General features: G+C 40.8%; 3 protein-coding genes across 8 annotated transcripts in view; all 3 read left to right on the top strand.

Moving 5' to 3' along the window:
* Positions 1 to 11,567, top strand: part of LOC131125484 (phosphatidylinositol 3-kinase regulatory subunit gamma-like) — a 39,941-nt gene extending 28,374 nt beyond the window's left edge. For 4 of the 5 annotated variants that reach the window (XM_058067088.1, XM_058067089.1, XM_058067090.1 and 1 more), the window contains 6 exons: positions 46 to 165; positions 1,790 to 1,932; positions 2,016 to 2,192; positions 3,421 to 3,492; positions 3,598 to 3,768; positions 5,617 to 11,567. In XM_058067088.1, coding sequence (XP_057923071.1) covers positions 46 to 165; positions 1,790 to 1,932; positions 2,016 to 2,192; positions 3,421 to 3,492; positions 3,598 to 3,768; positions 5,617 to 5,824 — 891 coding nt within the window. In that variant the 3' untranslated portion in view covers positions 5,825 to 11,567. The remainder of the gene's footprint in view (positions 1 to 45; positions 166 to 1,789; positions 1,933 to 2,015; positions 2,193 to 3,420; positions 3,493 to 3,597; positions 3,769 to 5,616) is intronic. The other variant, XM_058067091.1, reaches the window with a different exon arrangement.
* Positions 11,568 to 12,092: 525 nt separating this feature from the next.
* LOC131125284 (gamma-interferon-inducible lysosomal thiol reductase-like) lies at positions 12,093 to 18,078 on the top strand. Its single transcript, XM_058066688.1, has 7 exons — positions 12,093 to 12,330; positions 13,542 to 13,730; positions 17,000 to 17,074; positions 17,243 to 17,329; positions 17,410 to 17,562; positions 17,705 to 17,773; positions 17,852 to 18,078. Exons 1-7 carry the CDS (start codon positions 12,106 to 12,108, stop codon positions 17,915 to 17,917), a joined length of 864 nt encoding a protein of 287 aa, XP_057922671.1. The 5' UTR covers positions 12,093 to 12,105; the 3' UTR covers positions 17,918 to 18,078.
* A 117-nt stretch (positions 18,079 to 18,195) lies between these two features.
* Positions 18,196 to 21,479, top strand: part of LOC131125283 (cAMP-specific 3',5'-cyclic phosphodiesterase 4D-like) — a 62,392-nt gene continuing 59,108 nt past the window's right edge. The window contains exon 1 of one of the 2 annotated variants that reach the window (XM_058066684.1): positions 18,196 to 19,029. Coding sequence is in view for 1 of the 2 variants with exons in the window: in XM_058066680.1 (XP_057922663.1) it covers positions 20,183 to 20,224 (42 nt within the window). In the remaining variant the exon portion in view is untranslated. Of the gene's footprint in view, positions 19,030 to 20,055; positions 20,225 to 21,479 lie in introns of those variants that run through there. The other variant, XM_058066680.1, reaches the window with a different exon arrangement.

Here is a 21,479-nt window from a genome sequence, read left to right as displayed (position 1 = left end):
ACGGCGTGTTTCTCAATGATCATGCGCTGTATCTGCGCCGTTCAGCTGGTGAAAGAGAACAGCATCGAGGAGGTTGGTGAACAGCTGAAGGTCTATCACGAGCAGTACCAGGAGAAGAGTCGCGAGTACGACGCCCTGTACGAGGAGTACACACGCACGTCACAGGTAGGGGTTCAATATGCATGCGCATAATATGGCAAGGAAGAAGAGGTGTCACATTATAATGTACTAAAAAATATCAAAACATGCAACTGCTAATACTTTATTAAATGTTTTAACACCCAAGATCAACAAATAATTGCATTACTGTATTATTCAGTGATATAGGAATAATAAAGCTAATGCCTTGCACCGGGTACTCCAGTTATTTGTCTAAAACTATGCATGCTAGGCTATTTTGGAGACCCTAAATTGTCAAATAGTATCAACTGTCCTTGACTTAAATAGAATTCTCTCCATGATCTCACAAAATCGAATTGTGAAGGTTCACAAACACACCCACCAACTAAGTGAAAAGAAAACAGGATGTTAGAAAAATAAATAGTCAACTTACAAAAAAATAAAGTGCCCAAGAAGAGATAGTAGTTCACAGAAGTAGGACTCAGACCATATAGTGCAGTCAGGCTATATTTATACTTTGAAACACTCTTTTACACACACACACACACACACACACACACACACACACACACACACACACACACACACACACACACCTACACACACGCACACACACACACGCACACACACACACACACACACCTACACACACACACACACGCATACTCAACAGCAACATGCAGGTTTTATTCTGTCTTCTTTTACAAGCACAGCAGTTTCAGCACAAATGCTAATAAATTCCTAATAAATGATAATGACACTAATAAATTCACATGCGAGCCTTTACTGATATCACATTGAGCGCTCTGTTTGCTCGCTCACTTCAGCACTTGTCCCTGTTTACCAAGGTGACACAAAATAGTTCCCATGGTAACAAAAAAGCCCCCCAAAAAAGCTGTCTCGTGTCTGTGTCTGGCCGCAACTAACAGCTAGTAACTCAAGTTAGCTCAATTAAAACAAAAACAAAAAAAAACCGCTTGTGTCTCAAATAAACCTGTTCTTTTAGACACTCGTATGTCAAGTTACCACTGTATAAATGGCAATAAATAAATAACTTGCGGTACTCCAGCACCATTTACAACTTCTTTTCTTTGTTCATTTCTGCTCCATATTCATTCACACTTGTGGCACAACATCAACTGCAACACTGTTGCCTTTCTCCAAACTATGGTGTGGACCGAAATCATGCATTTAAAAAAAAACTGTGGCATTATTCACAATTTGCGTTAACTTATAACCATGTTAACCTTGACAGCCCTAGAAAAAAAAACAAGACAAAATATTGCAATGTACTAATTTAATTTCTACTACATTACACTCTTCTGCACTGTGTGTATTCTAGCGGCCCCACTTCCACCCACCGCGGCAAAGAGACTGTATGACATTGTTCTTTGTGACAAACACACCAAGGTGCTGAAACCCATGCACACTTTCAACCGAGGCTGGAAGAATTATTGGGTTCATTTTCATTTGTGGTGTGATTAATTAATTAATTTCTTATCAACATCCTTATCATCCCAGGCCAGTCCGATTGACTGGCAACCGGTGCCGGGTGTACCGCGCCTCTCTCCCAAAGTCAACTGGGATCAGCTCGAGATCACCCGTGACCCTGAACAAGATAAACAGTAGAAAATAGATGAATGGACAATGATATTTTGTTTGACCACAGGAGCTGCAGATGAAACGCACAGCCATTGAGGCCTTCAACGAGACCATCAAAATATTTGAAGAGCAATGTGAGACTCAAGAGCGTTACAGCAAAGAGTCTTTGGAGCGATTCCAGCGTGAAGGCAATGAAAAGGAGATTCAGAAGTGAGTGTGTTTTACCACGATATTATTGATGGTTGAACGTGGTTTTATTGAAATACTGTATATATTTTTTCCACTCTGATCAGGATTCACAGCAACTCTGAACGTTTGAAGTCTCGTGTGAAGGAGATCCATGACAGCAAGCGAAAGCTGGAGCAGGACTTGAGACAGCAGGTCTCGGATAACAGAGAAATTGATAAGAAGATGAACAGCCTCAAGCCAGATCTCATGCAGCTCCGCAAGATCAGAGACCAATATTTAATGTAAGGGCGATCAATGCTATGTTTTCTGTACTGTAGTTCAGTGATTTTCAACCTTTTTTGAGCCACGGCACGTTTTTTACATTGTAAAAATCTTGTGGCACACCACTAACCAAAAATGTTCCAAAATGTCACCACGACCTCACACGTACATCAATAGGTCTATGGGAGGAACAAGGTAGGTGTTGCCACACGGACCAATATTACATTGCTCTGCCAGTCTTTACACCACAGACACTCCACAGTAGCCACGTTTTTACATCACCACTTTTTCTCTTTCCCAATGACCTTTCGAGAAACAATGGTATCCATGGAAAGGAATATTCCAATCTCTTGTCTACATGCGCCGTGAAAATCAACCAGAATAGTCAATAGGGCATGCCCAGTAAAACGTAAACATCAACATCACGTGATACCGGCTTCCCCAAGTTTTTCTTTCACTTGTTGGAATAACTCCGTATTGCCAGTTTTTCGTCTGTCTAGTCTTGAAATTTAGTTTGAATCAAAAACAAACTTTGCTTAGTCCAGTGCCGATTGCTGGCCTCCATTTTTAAAAGTGAAGAACGTCTGGATCTGCGTGTTACGTCATATCTGAGCATGCGCTGAAAGAACGCACCCGGGATCAATTTAAACGGGAAAAGATCAAATTCAATCTTGCTAATATTTTATAATTAAACTCGGGACATGTTTTATATAGATATATATTTTCTTTTTTAATAAAACTGCACTTGTGAATGGCGTATAGAAGGGTTTAGATTCTGTTTCACAGATGGCGCTAATGCACACGAAAGCTGCTTGCCAACCGCCAATAAACAACAGAAGAAGAAAAACACCCTGACAACTTTCCGTTTGAGCGGGTACAAGATACCTCAATCGGATTGGTTAAAGGAATATTCCATCCCTGTTCAATTCTTTCCGTTTGAGCAAATAAACCAAATGCAATTGGAATATTTGGGTCCATGTATACTATTGACATAATGGCTATTGACATCATATTTGCAAATGATGATTGATAAATGTTAATTATAAAAAGTGATATTGGATAATTCCTCACGGCACACCTGACGGTTTCTCAAGGTACACTAGTGTGCCGCGGCACAGTGGTTGAAAATCACTGCTGTAGTTATTGCTTAATAGCTTACATACTGTTACATGCAACTCATTTAGTACGCTTGTTCACCATGTTCTGTGCTGTAGCTGCACTAAATGTGCGCTGTTCTTGTTTCATCAGATGGCTGACGCAGAAGGGTACAAGGCAGAAAAAGATTAACGAATGGCTCGGCATAAAAAACGATGCTGATGAGTAAGTGTAGCTCAAATACTTTTGCCGGGTACTGTAACACATTTGTTAATTCATCCACTGTAGACATACAAATGAGTGAAAATGTCCTACATGTGATGTTTCCAGCTCATACTCGCTGGAGGACGACGAGGGCTCGCCCCATCATGATGAGTGCACCTGGTATGTGGGTGACATCAAGCGCACCCAGGCTGAGGAAATGCTGAGGGGCAAATGTGATGGAACCTTCCTCATCCGTGAGAGCCAATCACAGAAAGGCTCATACGCCTGCTCCGTTGTGTAAGTATCTCATGCTTGTTTGAACACTGGAAAGGAAGGATCATCCTCCATTGTTCTGATATAGCCCTGTTTCCACCGCCCATTACAGTTGACTTTACAGCAGGGGTCTCAAACGCAATTTACTTGGGGGCCACTGGAGCTAGGGTCTGGGGACTGGGCCTCATCAGGTTTTCCAAAAAAAACAACAAAAACATTTATTAAAAACAGAAAAATATACAAACTTTTTCAGTGCTTTGGTTCCGATTTTCTACAATAAAAGCGCTGATAAAACATTCCACTGTTCTCAAATATCTTACTTTTTATTTTTCTGCACAAAATAAAATGAAAAATAAATAAACAAATCAAGAATAAAAAAATCAATCAGTAATAAATAAATATAATAATAATAATAAAACGGCAAATAATAAAAACTTAAGAAACCACATATAGTTGGTGGGTAGACAAATAATTTTTTCCAGATTATAATTAACAAAGCATTATTAGAGCCCTGTAGACATGACAAAACACGACTATAGTCACATTTATACTCTTTTTATTATTATTATTTAACATATTGCGCAACTGCAGGGTCTTGAGACACATGCTAACTCGCAAACTAGAGAGCTAGCGACCTAAACGGTAGCCTTCAAGTTATTTCCTTTAAACTTAAATAGCCAAAAACTTACCACTTCCACACGGATAGGGAGGATAACTATTAACAGTTATTTAACCTTTAACATGAACATTAATCAAACGTAATAATTTTTTCTGGGTACATGATACCATACAGCATCCATATCAAACTTGCGCGGGCCGCACTTACATTAAACTTTCATATCAAGGCGGGGGCCTCAAACTAATGTCCTGCGAGACCCCTGCTTTACAGTTTTTACTCTATGGCGTGAATTAATGTCAGCCACTTGTATCTATATCTGTTCTTTCTGTCACGACCCAAAGTTCAAGACCATAGGCCAGGATGGGAACATAGATCAACCGGTAAATTGAGAGCTTTGCCTTCCAACTCAGCTCTCTCTTCACCACGATGGTCCGGCACAGCGACCGCATTACTGCAGACACTGCGCCGATTTGCCTGTGGACCTCGCACTCCAATCTTCCCTCATTCGTGAACCCCAAGATACAGTACTTGAACCCCTCTACCTGGACCAAGACCTCACTCCCAACCCGGTTCCCTTTTTCAGCTCGGATTTGGAGTCTCATCCCAGAAGCCTCACACACTGTTGCCAACCGTCCCAGTAAACTCTGAAGGTCACGGTCTGATGAGGTCATCAGGACAAGATCCTAAGGCCAAAAAAGTAGACCCACTTGAAGCCTTGTTTTTGCCATGAAGCTCTGTCCATTACAATTATGAACACAATCGATGGCAAATGGCAGCCTTGAAAACAGACCAGGCTTGCAGAAATTACAATTTTGTTTTGTTTTGTTTCTCATATTACACCTTAAAAAGGTTTTATTAATATTTCAACTTTATGTTGCTAAAATAATTTTATTTTTATCTCATAATATTCCCATGTTATTCTCTTAAAATTACAACTTTTGCTCATTACAACTTTTTTCTGTTAATATTTTGACATTATTTTCCATTGTCGCTGTTTTTTTTTCATTATAGTTTTTACAATGTGCCACAGACCAATAAAAAAACAGCTGGTGCCGCAAATGGTCGCCGGGCCGCCCTTTGGACACACCTGCTTTAGCTACTCATTGAGCTGAGTTAGGCTGAAGGCTAACAACATTTGTTGGAGGGATGTCATGCTTTGTACTGATGTACTACTGCTAGATATAACCCGACCTTGTTTTTCTGGTAGGACAATAATAATAATAATAATTCAATAATTATTTTCTTTTTTCCAGTGTGGATGGCGACGCCAAACACTGTGTCATCAACAAGACGACCACAGGTTACGGATTTGCAGAGCCATACAATCTCTACTCGTCCCTGAAAGATCTCGTGCTTCACTACAAAAATGTCTCCTTGATCCAACACAACGAGCAGCTGAATGTAAATCTCGCATACCCAGTCCTGGCCCGCTCTCAAAACCAGAACCAGCACCCCAGATGAATTCACCACCAGCAGTCAAGGCAGACAACCAGGGTGGGGCAATTTTCACTCAAATGCATTGGGCGCGAAAGAAGGGGGGCCGTTCATGTTTTTAAGTGGCGAGTCAAATCAACTTAACAAGCATGACTCTCTAGCTTGAGGCGGGGGTTGGGGGGCGGGGTGGGGGGGGGTATATTTTCCATCTGACCCCAGTGCAGCTAAAGAGCACTTCTTGCCAGCAGCATGGCTTCACAGTAAGCACATCAACTTTGTAACTCAGCAATGTACATACAGTTAGCATGACACAGTGAGTTCGGTTTGCCACAGTGTCAGTTACACAAACCCGGTGTGACAAATTTACAATAACACGTCTGGATTCCGAAGAAGAACATGTGTTCAAGGATAAGCACACATTAATAATATTTTTAGACATCCGGAAGAAGGCGGAGGGACATATGGTGGAATGATGGGACAATTTACAGGGGGCACTTTTTTTTTTTTTTGCCTTAAACTCATAACTGTTTATAGACAAAGGCCCAAACTGTTATCCCCAGACTGCCTGCAAACTCTCCGTAGACAAAAGCCTGAGCTGTCATCCTATGAAAAGGACTGGCTTGGCTAAACCAGGCTGCTTGCTTCACACCTTAAGACGGCTGAGAACCCGTTGGACCAGGGTGGTGTTGTCACTGGAGCCTGGGGAAAGGGGAAGGCTTGGGTACATTTTGTGGAGTGGATATTTGTTGGGGGGCAGGGGGGTAGAAAAGACTAATTGAATTTGACGCTTGTGTAAGTACCGTAGTAATAGCTTTCAATGACCACAAGCCTGTGTCGCTAGTAGAGAGTGTTGGGAGAGGAGGAGGCTGTCACAATAGACAAAGTTACAGCTTTAAAAAATATACTTTTTTTGTTTTATTTCCACCTGCTTTGGCTCAGCAAGCCTCTGTTTGAACTGACGAGGTATTAGAGTCTAAAAATGCATGGTACGTATTTGGTATACGGTGAAATAGTTTTCAATCACAGATGGATATTGATTCATGCAGTTCTTCGCTATTCAGGTTTCCTTCTGACTGAAATTTCTCAAGGTTCCTGCATCCAGCTTCTTTTTTTTTTGTCTCCTCCTTTTAGACTGTAGCACGTGTAGCCATTGACTTAACTGTTAGTGCTCCTTGTATGTGTCTGCTTCCTATACGCTAAAGGAACCTGCAGAGCATCGCTCTATGTGATTATTGTATCTACGGTACTGTATTTGCTTTGTCTCTTGTTAGATACACAGTTTCTGAGATCCTTGCAGATGTTTTTTTTTTTGTTAAATAGTATATACTCACAATACTTCCCCTTCTTGCGCTTGACTGTTGGTTTTTATCACAAGTTTGACTCACAGAGCTGTAGAACATTTAATGTACAGAGAAAAGAGAAGCAGTAATATAACAGTATATTTTAGCCATACGTGCAGTTGGTGTATGTGAGTTTTTTTTTTTCTTTTATGATTGTAGCTTAGATTCCGTTTCCTGCATCCAGCGACTGTGAGCCAAATGAAGGATCTTTCATGTAGCAAGAAAACTTTTTTTTTTTTAATGGTTGGTTCTTCCTGTTTGGTTTCTGACTTGTTGTGCGTACACAGTGAAGCATGATATGCGTGATTGTACTATGCACACCAGAATAGTCCGAGGAGAAGAACTGCTTCTCTTTCACCTCTTCTCCTATATTCGTTTCAATTCAGGTTTCACTCTCAAAGCACAAAGTTTGCTTGTATGTCAACTATAAATCTCAGTTGCCAAAAAAAAGTATATTTTTGTAGAGTGCTGAGGGGACGTAAGTCAATTAGTGTATGATGTCTTGACAGATGTAAGGAGTGTGATGACTTGATTTATTTTTGACTCCCGAAGTCAATGTAAACAACACCAGCTTCAGCTATCAGGCAAATAGCTGAGCATCCTAATTCTTTACAAAGTCCTGCTACCTTTTTAGTTTAGTTGGACTGGGCCAACTTTCCCCAATGTTGATTTCAGCCATCTCTTAGCCAGGCTTATTCAGTCGTACTGTACTTTGCACATGTCTTTTGGTTGAACGAGAGGTGAGGTCAGCGCTTCTGCTCAGAGGGCTTTCAAAACAAAATAAAACAAAAAAAAAAAGGTTGGAAGAGATAAAAAAAAAAGTGCCTTTCGTCGATGATGAGCGCATCCTCTCCTCTTTGTTTGTTGTTGCCGGAGAGTCGGTGCCATCGCTGCCACATGCTGCGCCCATCATGCGTTCACCTTTTCTCAGCAAGAACCAGCGTGTGTGTGTGTCTGTGTGTGTGTGTGTGTGTGTGTGTTTATGTGAGTAAATCAGCATGTTTTAGGTTTAGTTGTGCCTCTTTGTTGTTACATGTGAATTGTTACTTTCTCAATCGGGGGCTGCACAGTAACTTGGTGCGCCCCCTCTTTGCACGCAAGCTCGCTTTTTTTCATTTGGATTTGGTCCAGATTTAACACTCAGACTACAATGTGAACCGCCAAGGCCCAGTGTAGTTGTTTGCGACACACGACGAGATAAGCTCTCCAGTTAACGCATGCAGCATTTATGACACGTTGGTTCCATGTGAACGACGACGTCACCTGCCATTGCTGACATCTGTCATCCAGTTTGTTGGACCAACACTTGACTGCACTTTTTTGTCTGTCCCACACACAAATAAGTAGAACCCTAAAAAGCCGTACAGTGCGGTGAAGCTCAGTTTCCTACAGTTGATTAGTTTGAAGCTCACAGTATTCAATGTACAGTTTATGCTGCTGTTCTTCTGCAGACACAAGCATCACAATATTAGCTAATGTAATACTTTCCCAGCTAGCTTCTCATGCACTTTGATCCACACGCTAGTCGAATAGACTACAATTTCTTTACAATCCTTCATGAGGATCAGGATTGCTTCATGCAATACAGGTGAATCTCAGTAAATTAGAACATTATGCAAAAGGTATTTGATGTCACGAGTGGAATTCAGACGAAGAGACCAATTCATGTTTTCGCAATTTTGTTTGCTGTATAGTGTGAACCAGTAGCTGACAATACAGTGGAAACTCAGTCAACATGAATCCATTCCAAAAGGTCAGATGAATACCCAAACTGAAAACGCATCAAAGAAATCATGTCAATCCAATGAATGCGTTCTAGTCCCAGAAATATTAACGCAACTAAAGGTACCTTTGGACTAATATGATGATGATGATAACAGCGATAGGAGTTTAATTATTTTTAGCTATAGCTATTCATGTAAACTATTTTTGTTAGCATCATTATATCGGTCCAAACTAAAGTACAAAGTTGTAGCAAGTAATAAAACGGATCACTAACCTGAAGAAACAAGGGGGGGGGGTCCTAATAATTTTTTCCACGATTGTATAATTATTGAAGGATTTCCTGTACGGAATCTGTCTGTAGTGTCCCAACTCTAAAAAAGAACTATCCATTTACAGAGACTGAGTCATAAGTGAGACCAGCCATCCATCTATTTTCTATGCCGCTTATCCTCACTAGGTTGGCTGATATGCTGGAGCCTATCCCAGTTGTCTTTGGACTGGTCGCTATCCAATGGCAGGGCACGTATAGACAAACAATCATTACAATCGCGGTCACATTCATACCATACATAGAGTCGCCAATTAAGCTAATACGATTGAAAACCGAGGTACCGTGGTACTGAAATAAAAGACTTCAAAGATATTGTAATTTGTTGAGATGCACCTGTAGATGCGAATGGTTGTTATTGGGTGGATCAGGAGAAAAAAAAACATGTCTGGAAAAAGAGTGTCAGTTTATTGCAACTTGTTTCAGGGATGATCAGGTGACTTTGGATCTGCTTTCTTTGTTTTGTTTGTCAGCTTTTCTGTAGTCGCCTTCAGCTGCCATATTTGTGACAGATGTGTAAAGGCCCGAGGCAATGCAAAATGTTATTAACGTTAGTAGCAGACAGGCAAGACGCGGGCATATGGTCAGGTCTCATTCGCACTTAGCTTCCTTCCTGCTCGTGTATGTATTTACATATGCATTTGTGACCGGGTGTATCTTGAAAAGCGTTTTTTTCTACACAGCAAATGATCATTCAAAGAATGAAATATTTTTTCATCAGCTTTGGTACACTGTAAATGATCTTTCTTGAAAAAAGGCCTCATGCACCAAGCATATCTTTCACTGACTACGAGGAACATGCAATTTGGTGTCTGTAAAAGTTTGGCAAATAAACCAGAGAGACGTAATACAGAATAACTATTTTGAAATATATACTTATATCTATATTTTTGAATGATGTAATTATCATTTGGATTGTGCTTGAAACAAATCAGAAAGGAAGTGTCGGGGGGGCGGGGGGGATATCTTCAGGCGGCTTTGAAATCAGGGCGAAACAGTTCATAAACGCACGCAATTTCACTAATCATTAAGCTTGGACATACTTTGTGGTTATCATCAATAGAATATGTTAAACTTGATAATATTGTGATGAAGCAAGCTCATGTACATGTGTTAATATTTACAGAGCCAAGGCTTTATGTTGGATGCAGTCTTGGCTGCTTTGCATTTATTACATACTAGAGAGATTTGCTTTATTTCTTCTTCAACGTGAGAATCTGTCATTGTCATTTGAAAGATTGTTGTTTTGGGGAGTAGACACAGTGTTAAAGGTGCACCACAAAACAAACACTTGTGGATACAAAGAAAAAAAATGGATAAAAGGTACAGATCCCAGTCACTCCTTTATGCAGATCTTTGCAAATGCAACAATGATGGCATTAGAAAGTGTTCTTTCATGGTGCCTGAGTATGTTTTTTTTTGTTATTTTTTTATTTAGCTTTTTAAAAAAGCTGATTAGAATTGTTTGTCCAAGTGTTTTTGTTTGTTAAATGATAACTTTACAGAGCCTATACAGAAAAAAATAAGCTAGCTTGATTTTTTTTTCTCCGTACAGAAAAAAATACAAATGTTTACAATATGTAATTAACCAAACAGTAAATACCCATTTGACACTCAGTCTATCTCTCAAAGTGGCTGTGATTGAGTTGCAATTGTTTATTTCCTGTCATTTTAAACTTGAAAAAGACTTTCCCCTCTTCTTCTGTTACTGTTCCTCTGTTTTTATTTGTATTATCAGAGCAGTGCTCCCTCTTTTACATTTGTTTGTCCCAAACTGAGCCTTGTATGTTGCATATTTCTTCTATTGTGAGGTGGTTTCATTCTGATTGTCAGCAATCTCATGGAGTAACATGTCAGCATTTGCAGCAATTAAGTTTTTTGGGCCTTTTTTCAGTTGTTTGTCTCTAAATTGAGTGTTCGTCATCCAGAATAGCATCTAACTGTATCAGAAGGCTCAGCTGCATCATCAGGAATCATAATAAAATGACATGAACGACAAAGCTACCCCACACCCATTTCAGAGGGAGCACTGTTGATCCAGCCAGTATCAGCCTATTGGTTGTTTTTGTCTCACCACATATACACAAAAAATGTTTTGTCCTCGGGTGTTCCCCTTTCCTCCGTCCTGTTGGTCATTTTTCTAATTTCTTATTTTGTGTAAAACTTGCTTCACAGTTCAATTCACAAAGGTACTCTTTCATCTGTACGGTTCTCTCTAGCCAGATGCAAATGATTTTAAAAGACAATAAAATATATGGTATATAAAAATGGGCTGTTTTGTTGTCTGGTTTTATTTAAATGTCCAGCAGGGGGCGTTTATATTATTTGCTAAGCTGGCAATAATAATAACACATAACTACATCTAATTTTTGTACATGCATATAGTTTTAAAAACCCGTCCCACTTTGTTCGATGGTCCTTAAACGCACCAAGTTCTTCCACCTGCACAAATAGACCAGTAAACTGCATTTATACCGTTTTTCTTTCACCTCATATTTGGTCTCAAATGCAGATGCTATGTGGGTATGCAGCTCAACCTCAGGTTTCCCCACACTTCAAACAGCAGCCACGTTTTATAATCTTCTCTTTGAAAAACAAATGTAAGGTTGCCTGTTGTAGTTTTACACAGTGCATAATAAATAAGATAAATTACATCGCTATATTAAAAGGTTGGGGACCGCTGCAGTCACATAAAAGGCACCTCAAGGGAGGGGCACTATCACAAACATTATAAACAAACTTATGTTTAAAGACCAAACTGAGCAAATATGTGCCACACTGTTAACACGCTCCGCTGTATGTACCGTACGGCGACGCCATTTTTATATATTTTTTAAAACCTTGGCGACAAGTGACGCATTTTACGTCATCTCACCGAGAGCCAATCAAAGAAGGCCTGCTACATAAACAAGGAAATGGTCTTTGGGCTCTATTTTAAAGTTGTCACGACTGCGTGTGCGGGTGTTTGCCGGTGTTGTGTGGCTGTATACTTGAATAAGTGCAGACTAGTTTCAAAGATGAAGGTGGCTCTGCTGCTTACGTTGACCTTTAGCAGTAGCTTGATGTCCACAGTGTCGTCTTCATGCTCCCACCCTCCTTCACAGTGGTGCTCGTCTCCAGATTTGGCAGTCCAGTGCGGGGTGAGGATCATTAAGAGTTTTTTTTTATAGCTTTTTAAAAAGTGAATAGGGAAAAAAAACGTAATTTCAAAGTTTTTTTTCACAATAGAGAAACATTAAAATACAACAAATTACTTTTAGCCAACCTGAAAGTTGTTTATTTCAATACATTCGATCAGCAAGATTTCAATGTGATTGAATGACAAGTTATATGTAGTACTCTGGTCACCAGGTGTCAGTAATTTTACACTGATGAGACATGACAGATTACATTGCCTTCACACTGCATGGAGTCAGCCATGGCATCTCTGACATCACATCAAATTAAGTGTGGAAGTGGTAATTTTTTTAAAAGTCTTAATTTTACCATGAATACATTCTAGGCTAACTAGTTAGCTGGGCAGTGTGCTACGTTTAAAGCCGTCTCTTGTGTCCTCTACAGTGATTCTGTACTTGCCTGCACCTTACAGTTGAGGAAGGTGTTGTAAACAAAGAAAAATACGAGTGTAATGTAATGCTCCAACTATGAAAATATTCAATTTATTATCAGAAATTGACTAAATAAGAGAAGACTGTAATATGTGTTGGCGGCATGGCGGAGATCAGGGTTCAATTCCACCCTCGGCCATCTCTGTGTGGAGTTTGCATGTTCTCCCCGTGCATGCGTGGGTTTTCTCCAGGTACTCCGGTTTCCTCCCACATTCCAAAAACATGCTAGGTTAATTGGCCACTCCAAATTGTCCATAGGTATGAATGTGAGTGGGAATGGTTGTTTGTCTATATGTGCCCTGCGATTGGCTGGCGACCAGTCCAGGGTGTACCCTGTCTCTCGCCCAAAGACAGCGGGGATAGGCTCCAGCACCCCCACGACCCTCGTTAGAAATTTTCGGTAGAAAATGAATAAATGAATGAATGAATGTAATATGTGTAATGGATCTCGGGTTCGGTGAGTGTAAATTATTTTAGTCAGAGTTCAGGGAAGTAGAACCAACATGTGACTGGCACACTTTCAGTTCCAGTCAGATGGTGAATGACAGACAGGATCACGTTGACATGACTGATCTTCTGTGCAACATCAGCTGACTTTTTATGGCAGTGATTTCACCTAGCACGATAGTTAGGGTACGGTACCAAACCTACCTCACTATCCCCACTCATTCCGTGTCATGCCGTGTCACAGCCACACGATGCAGACGAACACACCATAAAGTACACTCGTGTGTTTTTTGCAGGTTTTGGAACAGTGCCTCCACGCCAACTCAACCAGGTTGCGTCAGACAGCGGAACCTGTCCAGTTGGATGTTTACTATGAGAGCCTGTGTCCCGACTGCATATTTTATATCACACAGGTGCTCTACCCCACATGGGTGTTGCTGCAGGATATCCTATCTGTCAATCTTGTCCCCTTTGGGAATGCTCAGGTAATACAAAACGATGGTGTACAGTACACTCTAGTGTTGTTGGATGTTGATGTAGTTGATGATTATTACGCATGCCTGGTCTTCTTGGCCATATTGCTTGACATGCGTTCCCACAATGCGCACTTCTAAGTTGGTAATTGTTTTCATTTGTTTGATTAGACAATGAAAAAATTATGAGTCCGCTATGCAAATTTAATGCTCTGCAATTTCTGTATTCTCAATTCAATTCCACCTATACCATGGTGTGAAAAAGTGATGTCTTATCTTATTGCATGTTTGTCACATTGATTGTTTCAGATCATCAAACTAATTTAAATGAGTCAATAGCAACACAACTGAACACTAACTGCATTTCATAGATAAAATTAGATGAAACATTTTATTAAGGGAGGAAAAAAAATCCAAACCGACGTGGCCCTGTGTGAAAAAGGAATTGCCCCATGCTGTTAAAACAACTGCAGTTTATCATAGAGTTCAAGTTCTCCAGCCAAACCCAGGCCTGATTACTGTCACACCTGTTCTCAATCGCAATCAAGAAATCACCCACCACATGGTGAAGTAGACCTAAAGATAGACATCGAGCTGACTTCCAAAGAAATTCAGGAACAAATGAGAAAGAAAGTAACTGAGCTCTGTCAGTCTGCTATATGTTATGAGAGAAATATAGAAAATACATAAAATAAATATAGAAATATAGAAAGAATATAGAAAATACATGTACAGAAAATGTTATAAAGCCATTTCCAAAGCTTTGGGACTCCAGCAAACCACAGTGAAAGCTATTATCTGCAAATGACGAAAACATGACAACGGCAATGAACCTTCCAGAGAGTGGCTGACCAACCAAAGTGACCCCAAGAGCACAGTCACAACTCATTCAAGCCGTCACTAAAGACCCCACAAGAACATCCAAAGAACTGCAGGCCTCACTTGCGTCAGTTAAGGTCAGTGTTCATGACTCCACCATAAGAAAGAGACTGGCCAAAAATGGTCTGCAAGAAATGGCAAGTTCCAAGATGTAAACCACTGCTGAACAAAAAGAACATTAAGGCTCATCTCAATTTTGCCAGAAACGTTGAAGATCCCCAAGACCTTTGGGAAAATACTGTGGTCCCATTACATCTGGCATGAAAGTAACACAGCATTTCAGAAAAACAACATCATACCAACAGTAAAATACGGTGGAGGTAGTGTGATGGTCTGGGGCTGCTTTGCTGCCCCTGAAGGAGAATGACTTGCCTTCTGTTGGTGACCTCAAACTGAAACCAAGTTGGGTTCTGCAGCAGGACAATGATCCAAAACACACCAGCAAGTCCACCTCTGAATGGCTGAAGTAAAACCAAATGAAGACTTTGGAGTGGCCTAGTCAAAGTCTGACCTGACCTGAATCCTATTGAGATGCTGTGGCATGACCTTAAAAAGGCTCAAAACCCTCCAATGTGGCTGAATGACAACAATTCTGCAAAGATGAGTGGGCCAAAATTCCTCCACAGTGATGTAAGAGACTCATTGCAAGTTATCACAAATACTTGATTGCAGTTGTTACTGCTAAGGGTGGTCCAAGCAGTTATTATCTCTCTTAATCATAATAAGAAGAAAGACAAAATAAAGACTTTGGAGTGGAGTTGAGATGCTGTGGTATGACCTTTTAAAAAGGTCGCTTCATAGTGGAAAAGCCTCCAATGTGGCTGAATGACAACAATTCTGCAAAGATGAATACGCCAAAATTCCTCCACAGTGATGTAAGAGATGGCAAGTTATCACAAATACTTGATTGCAGTTGTTGCTGCTAAGGGTGGCCCAACCAGTTATTAGCTTTAGGGGGCAATCACTTTTTCACACAGGGCCATGTAGCTTTGGATGCCTTTTCTCCCTTAATAATAAAAATTTAAAATAATAAAAAAAAATATATAATAATAATAATAATACAAATTTCATTTAAAAACTCAATTTAGTGTTCACTGTCATAAAAGAAGTGGGTGGCTTGATACATACCATTTTTATATCATTAATTCAATTAGTTATCGCCATTAAATTGTGATATTTTTGACAGCACTATTTACAAGTTTTGTTTAGCAATGTGTTTTATCTAAGAGTATAAAATGTATTTTGTGTTTCTGTGACAGTTTTTCTCGATTGTTTAAACACATTTTGTGAAAGGATGCCTCATATTCTCAGAACTCTACACACAAATCCAAACATCACTCACACATTTCTGAAAACCCCTCAATTCTCCTGCAAAATGAAACTTTACATCCAAAACAGTCTTCATTCTTCTCAAAATGGTGTTTTGTCTCCAAATGAGGCACACGAACCAGGATATGAAGAAACATTTATATGAACCAGTTGAACACTGATGTGCTCAGTGGAAAACACTGGGATTACATCATATTCATCATGACTCGGGCCTTTTCGTGTTCAGTGTGACACTTCTTGCAAAATATTTTAGAATTGTTTTTTTGGTATTTCTTTTTGACTCAGAACACAAAATTACACAGAAATATATATTTTTATTTTTACAGAAAAAACAATTTACAAAGTGTTCATCACAACCAACACAAAGTTCCACATACAGTGGTCTGCATCTAAATGTATACAGCTTCAGTTCAAGAAATAATAATAAAGAAAAAATGAATCAATAACAAAGCAAAAGACTATGCTGCATCACGTCTTCTGTTCGGGTCAGGCCACAGCACCTCATCTACATCCCATGCAAGGTTTTCTCTGGCCAAGCAGCGGGGGAAATATGGCCTAGCATGGCCAATCCAGCCATGGAAAGCATCCGCTGGAATGTCTCCACATGCATCTTCCATAGCTTGGAGAAGGGGATTTTGTGTTTGTGGATTTGTGACCCTTTGCCCAGCCTCCCTCATTGTTAGACCGCTAATTGTAAAAATGGGTGCCAGGTGTTTACCCATGTGATGAGTCAGTGTGAATAATAGGAATATTCATTTGACTCTTTTGAGTGGCATTGTGTTCTTTGTGAAAACAAGAAGTTTACTTCATGAAAATTGTGCCAAAACTCAGAGAATTGTGTGTCGTGTTTTGAAAAAAGTGTGTTGTAGATCTGCAGTGTGAGTGTAAAGCAGGAATTGTGCTTATAGTTTAGCAGACTTGGTTCATGGAGTTGGTGCATTGGTTCCATGTTGTGGTCATCGGGTCTCAGGCATCACAAATTGTGTGGAAACAATCGAGAAAAAATGTAATGAAATGCAATACGGGGAAAACATGTGATGACTGAGTAATCTACATAAATTTGTGATTATTAGGAGAAACCTGATGGCGGCAAGTACATATTTAAGTGCCAGCATGGAGAACAGGAGTGCCTTGGTAACATGATTCAGGTAACATTCACAAACACGAACTTCTGACTTATCATGACTCTAAACATGAACTGCTGTGTCATCCCCCTTGTATTTGTATTCCTTTATTCCAATCTTCTCATGTGTGTAGTCGTTCTCACAATATTGACATAGTAGGACGAGAGTTCTGAAGCCATTCTGTTCTGTCAGGCGTGTTTACTGAACATGAGCGACAATGCCTTCCTCGTCACCTTCTGTATGGAGGCCTCCACCGATGTTATCGCTGCTGCAAAGAGCGTGAGGAAAACTTACCGGTTTTCAGTTTTTTTTTTTTCTTCTGTAACTTGTATTTACTTTGATTTCGTTGTCGTGGTCAGTGTGTTCAACTCTACAACCCCCAGTTGAGCTGGCGGCGCCTCATGAGCTGTGTGAATGGAGCCCAGGGAAACCAGCTCATGCATCAGAACGCCTTGAAGACCCAAGCCCTGGTTCCTCCGCACCAGTTTGTACCCTGGGTCACCATCAACGGGGTGAATCATTTTAATAGAAAAACAAAAATGACTTACAGTACAGTACAGTACAGTACCCAAACATCAGAATCCTACTCAACTCTGAAGTCTTATTTCGGGTATTATTCTTGAAGGCAAGCAACAAGTTTTTATGAATTTCTAGGAGCATACGGATGAGCTGCAGAGAAACGCCACAACTTCTCTCCTTCCTTTAGCCTGTAGCTTGTACAAGGTAAAAAGTCATACATTGTCTCTAGACCTTTATCGGACCAGAACCTGACCTTTGAACTCCTGATTGTGCTTTTTGCAGGGTGTCAAGCCGGACGTCTGCATAGGTGGCAACCAGAGACACTACAAGATATCCCACCATCACTAAAGAAGCATACAGTACATGGCCAAATGCTGGTCCAGCTCAAGGTGTTGTGGCCACTGGATATTATTACATTGTTATAATCTTACTTTTTATTTATCATTTTCCACATATTGATGGCCATTTGCACCTTAGATAATATAAAAACAATTAACTGCAAAATATGTCTTGACTAAAACTCTGGGGGGGGGGGGGGGGGGCACGGCGGTCTAGTGGTTAGCACACAGACCTCACGGCTAGGAGACAAGGGTTCAATTCCACCCTCGGCCATCTCTGTGTGGAGTTTTCCCCGTGCATGCGTGGGTTTTCTCCGGGTACTCCGGTTTCCTCCCACATTCCAAAAACATGCTAGGTTAATTGGCCACTCCACATTGTCCATAGGTATGAATGTGAGTGTGAATGGTTGTTTGTCTATACAGACAGCTGGGATAGGCTCCAGCACGCCCCGCAACCCTTGTGAGGAAAAAGCGGTAGAAAATGAATGAAGGAATAAAACTCTGGGTTTGCTTTGAAAGGCATTTTCACTTGGAATTGTCTGGTAATTTACCTCTGTTGCCAGTAGATGGCGCCACAACTCATTCACAGCTTCAGCCACTGAAAAGATAAAACCGACTTGATAAAAAATCGAATATAATAAGGTTAAAAAGCTGAAGTGAAACACGTATTACACATTGAGTCAATCAGAAATGTTGGGCTCCTGTAAAGTCTGTTCATTTCGATGCCTTTAGTACTTGTTTGGACCTCCTTTTGCATGAATTACTGCATCAATGTGGCGTGGCGGACTTGAGCCTGTGTAGTAACACCATGGCCATGCAAGCAGCTTTTATGGTACCTTTTGGCAGAGTGTGGGCAGCTGGAAGGTCTTGCTGGAAAATTAAATCAGCATCTCCATAAAACCTATCAGCAGTGGGAACCATGAAGTGCTCTAAAGTTTCCTGGTATGATTGTGGACTTGGGGAAAAAAAAAAACAGTGGACCAACACCAGCAGATGCCATTGCGACCTCAATCATCATGGCCTGGACTTCAAGCAACACGGATTCTGTGCCTCTACAGACTCCGGGTCCACGATTTCATCTGAATAGAAGACTTTGGACAACTGAGCAAGAATTCAGTTCAGGTAAGATGCTTCTGATGTTCTCTGTTTCATGGGGGGGCTTGACACAAGGAATGCAATATTTGCCGCCAGAAATGTTTAGAATCGGTCTGTGTAGTGGTGAGCCTTTTCCTTACATGCTTGATAAGGACACACTTGGACACATGTCAAGTCAGTGGTCTTCCCCTACTGACCCAGACTGGGAGATCCATTTCAAAGCAAGTGTTTTGAGTACGGCTGATTAGAATGTGGCACCATGACTCCACTATATTGACCACAATATTCTAATTTTGGGCTTTCATTATCGGAAAGCCATTATCATCCAACCTTTCAAGAAATAAAGAGTAATGAATCTACAGTATGTAGCCATATCAGTTTTTGTAAGATTTGGTTTTCAATTTTCACACAATATTGCGCTGAACAAACTAGTCTGTTTACTCTGTGCTGTATCATTCCATAGAACGGGGTGCCCGAAACAAAACACCTGAAGCATTGGTAACTCACTGACCATGCATTTTTATCGAGAAACCGCTACACTAAGTAACCCGCCATGGGGCCAAAGAAAGTTTTGAGTGTCAGTGTCAGGTTGATGAAGGTGATAAACACTATTGAATTCAGGAAATAAGCGGTTTTCTGTATCTGGGTTTCGCTTTCTGAAAGGTGCGACATATAAAATACTGAATTTTGAGATGTACCTGTACTCGTGGAATTTTACAAATTTCTACCAACACAAACTGAAGTCAAATTTGTGCCATTTTCTTATGCCCTGTGTTAATTTTGAAAATAAAACAATACATCACTATGATGCAGAATACAACTACAGGCATTTAAAGCTAAAGCTAGTACAAATGTGTTGAAGTTGCATGGATGACTTTAGGGAGTACATTGTGGCTCAACCAGAAGTTCTGGATGCATGACGTCCTTTGATTGTCCAGTCAGATAGACGCACACTAATAACAGAGCTGTCATGCATGCATGCTGCTTTTTAGCAAACAAGCAAGAGTAGAAAAGTACATACACTGACATTTAGCTGCCGCTCGCCGGACTTTTACAGCTGAGGAGTAGTACGTAGACGTGCAGGAATAGTTGTTGGACGATGTGACAGCTGGACTAAATCACAGTGGCCTTCATGTGTTTCCTCATATTTTCCATCACCATCCCGGTTGCCTGATGCAGTATGAAGAGAAATAACTCCTCAAAGTGTTTCAATGTCACTGAGGTAAGAAGGATGTCATTTTTGATGAAAGCTACAATTTATGGAAAGGTGGATTATCCGAGCACGGACTTGTTTCTGTTCTCTCCACCCCCATTATGAGGTGGACTGAATAATGGCTTTTGCTAAATCTACTTTTCTACCAATTATCGTGTTAGACGCGAGACGTTAACACTTGAAGGCTTGTCACAGTTGAGCAGTATCACAAAGGTACAACTGGGGGATGTTATGCAGTATAAGTTGGAGAGGCTGGAAATACTACCCTTCCAAAACGTTTTGACACACCCGTACAATATCACTATCAAATGTTTTGTTCATTCAAAAATAATACAGGAGCGGCACGGCGGTCTAGTGGCTACCATGCAGACCTCACAGCTAGGAGACCAGGGTTCAATTCCACCCTCGGGCATCTCTGTGTGGAGTTTGCATGTTCTCCCCCGTGCGTGCGTGGGTTTTCTCCGGGTACTCCGGTTTCCTCCCACATTCCAAAAACATGCTAGGTTAATTGGCCACTCCAAATTGTCCATAGGTATGAATGTGAGTGTGAATGGTTGTTTGTCTATATGTGCCCTGTGATTGGCTGGCCACTAGTCCAGGGTGTACCCTCTCGCCCGATGACAGCTGGGATAGGCTCCAGCGACCCTCGTGAGGAAAAAGCGGTAAAAAATGAATGAATGAATGAAAAATAATACAGTATGTTTGCATGTGTATCAGGATGATATATATATATATATATAAGTAGACTGTTTGCTAACTTTCAAATGTGCTGCAAACGACAATCCATGCATCTGCTGCTTTTCCGAGAGGTCGGGCAGGGAGGCCCAGACTTCCATTTGGGAGACATAGTCTCTCCAATGTGTCCTGGGTCTTCCCCGAGGCCTTCTACAGGTCGGAGATGCCCAGGGAGGCATCCTAATCAGATGCCCAAGCCACCTCATCTGGCCCCTCCCACTGTGGAGGGGTAGTGGTTCCACTCCGACACTCTCCCGTTCTTTGTGTATTGTTTGTGTTTTAGTAATGCAAGCTTGTGCCAGTTACATCTTTGTGTCAATCGTGAATTGTAACCCCAGAATTTCAAATACTGCACACATGGCGTAGGTGTAGTGGTATTTACAGAAGTACTACGAATAAACCGTATGTACTTAGCATACTGCTGTTGTGAGGGAGCTGCCAACCCTCCCTCACTGATCAGGTGTATGCCCCACCTCCACACTGTCATGTTTCTATTTGTGTATATAGTTGGCTTTTGTTATTTACATAT

Source organism: Doryrhamphus excisus, chromosome 3, assembly GCF_030265055.1.
Source record: "Doryrhamphus excisus isolate RoL2022-K1 chromosome 3, RoL_Dexc_1.0, whole genome shotgun sequence".
Lineage (NCBI taxonomy): Eukaryota > Metazoa > Chordata > Actinopteri > Syngnathiformes > Syngnathidae > Doryrhamphus > Doryrhamphus excisus.
Note: the sequence above shows the minus strand (reverse complement) of the source record. Positions and strands in the feature narration are given on the sequence as shown.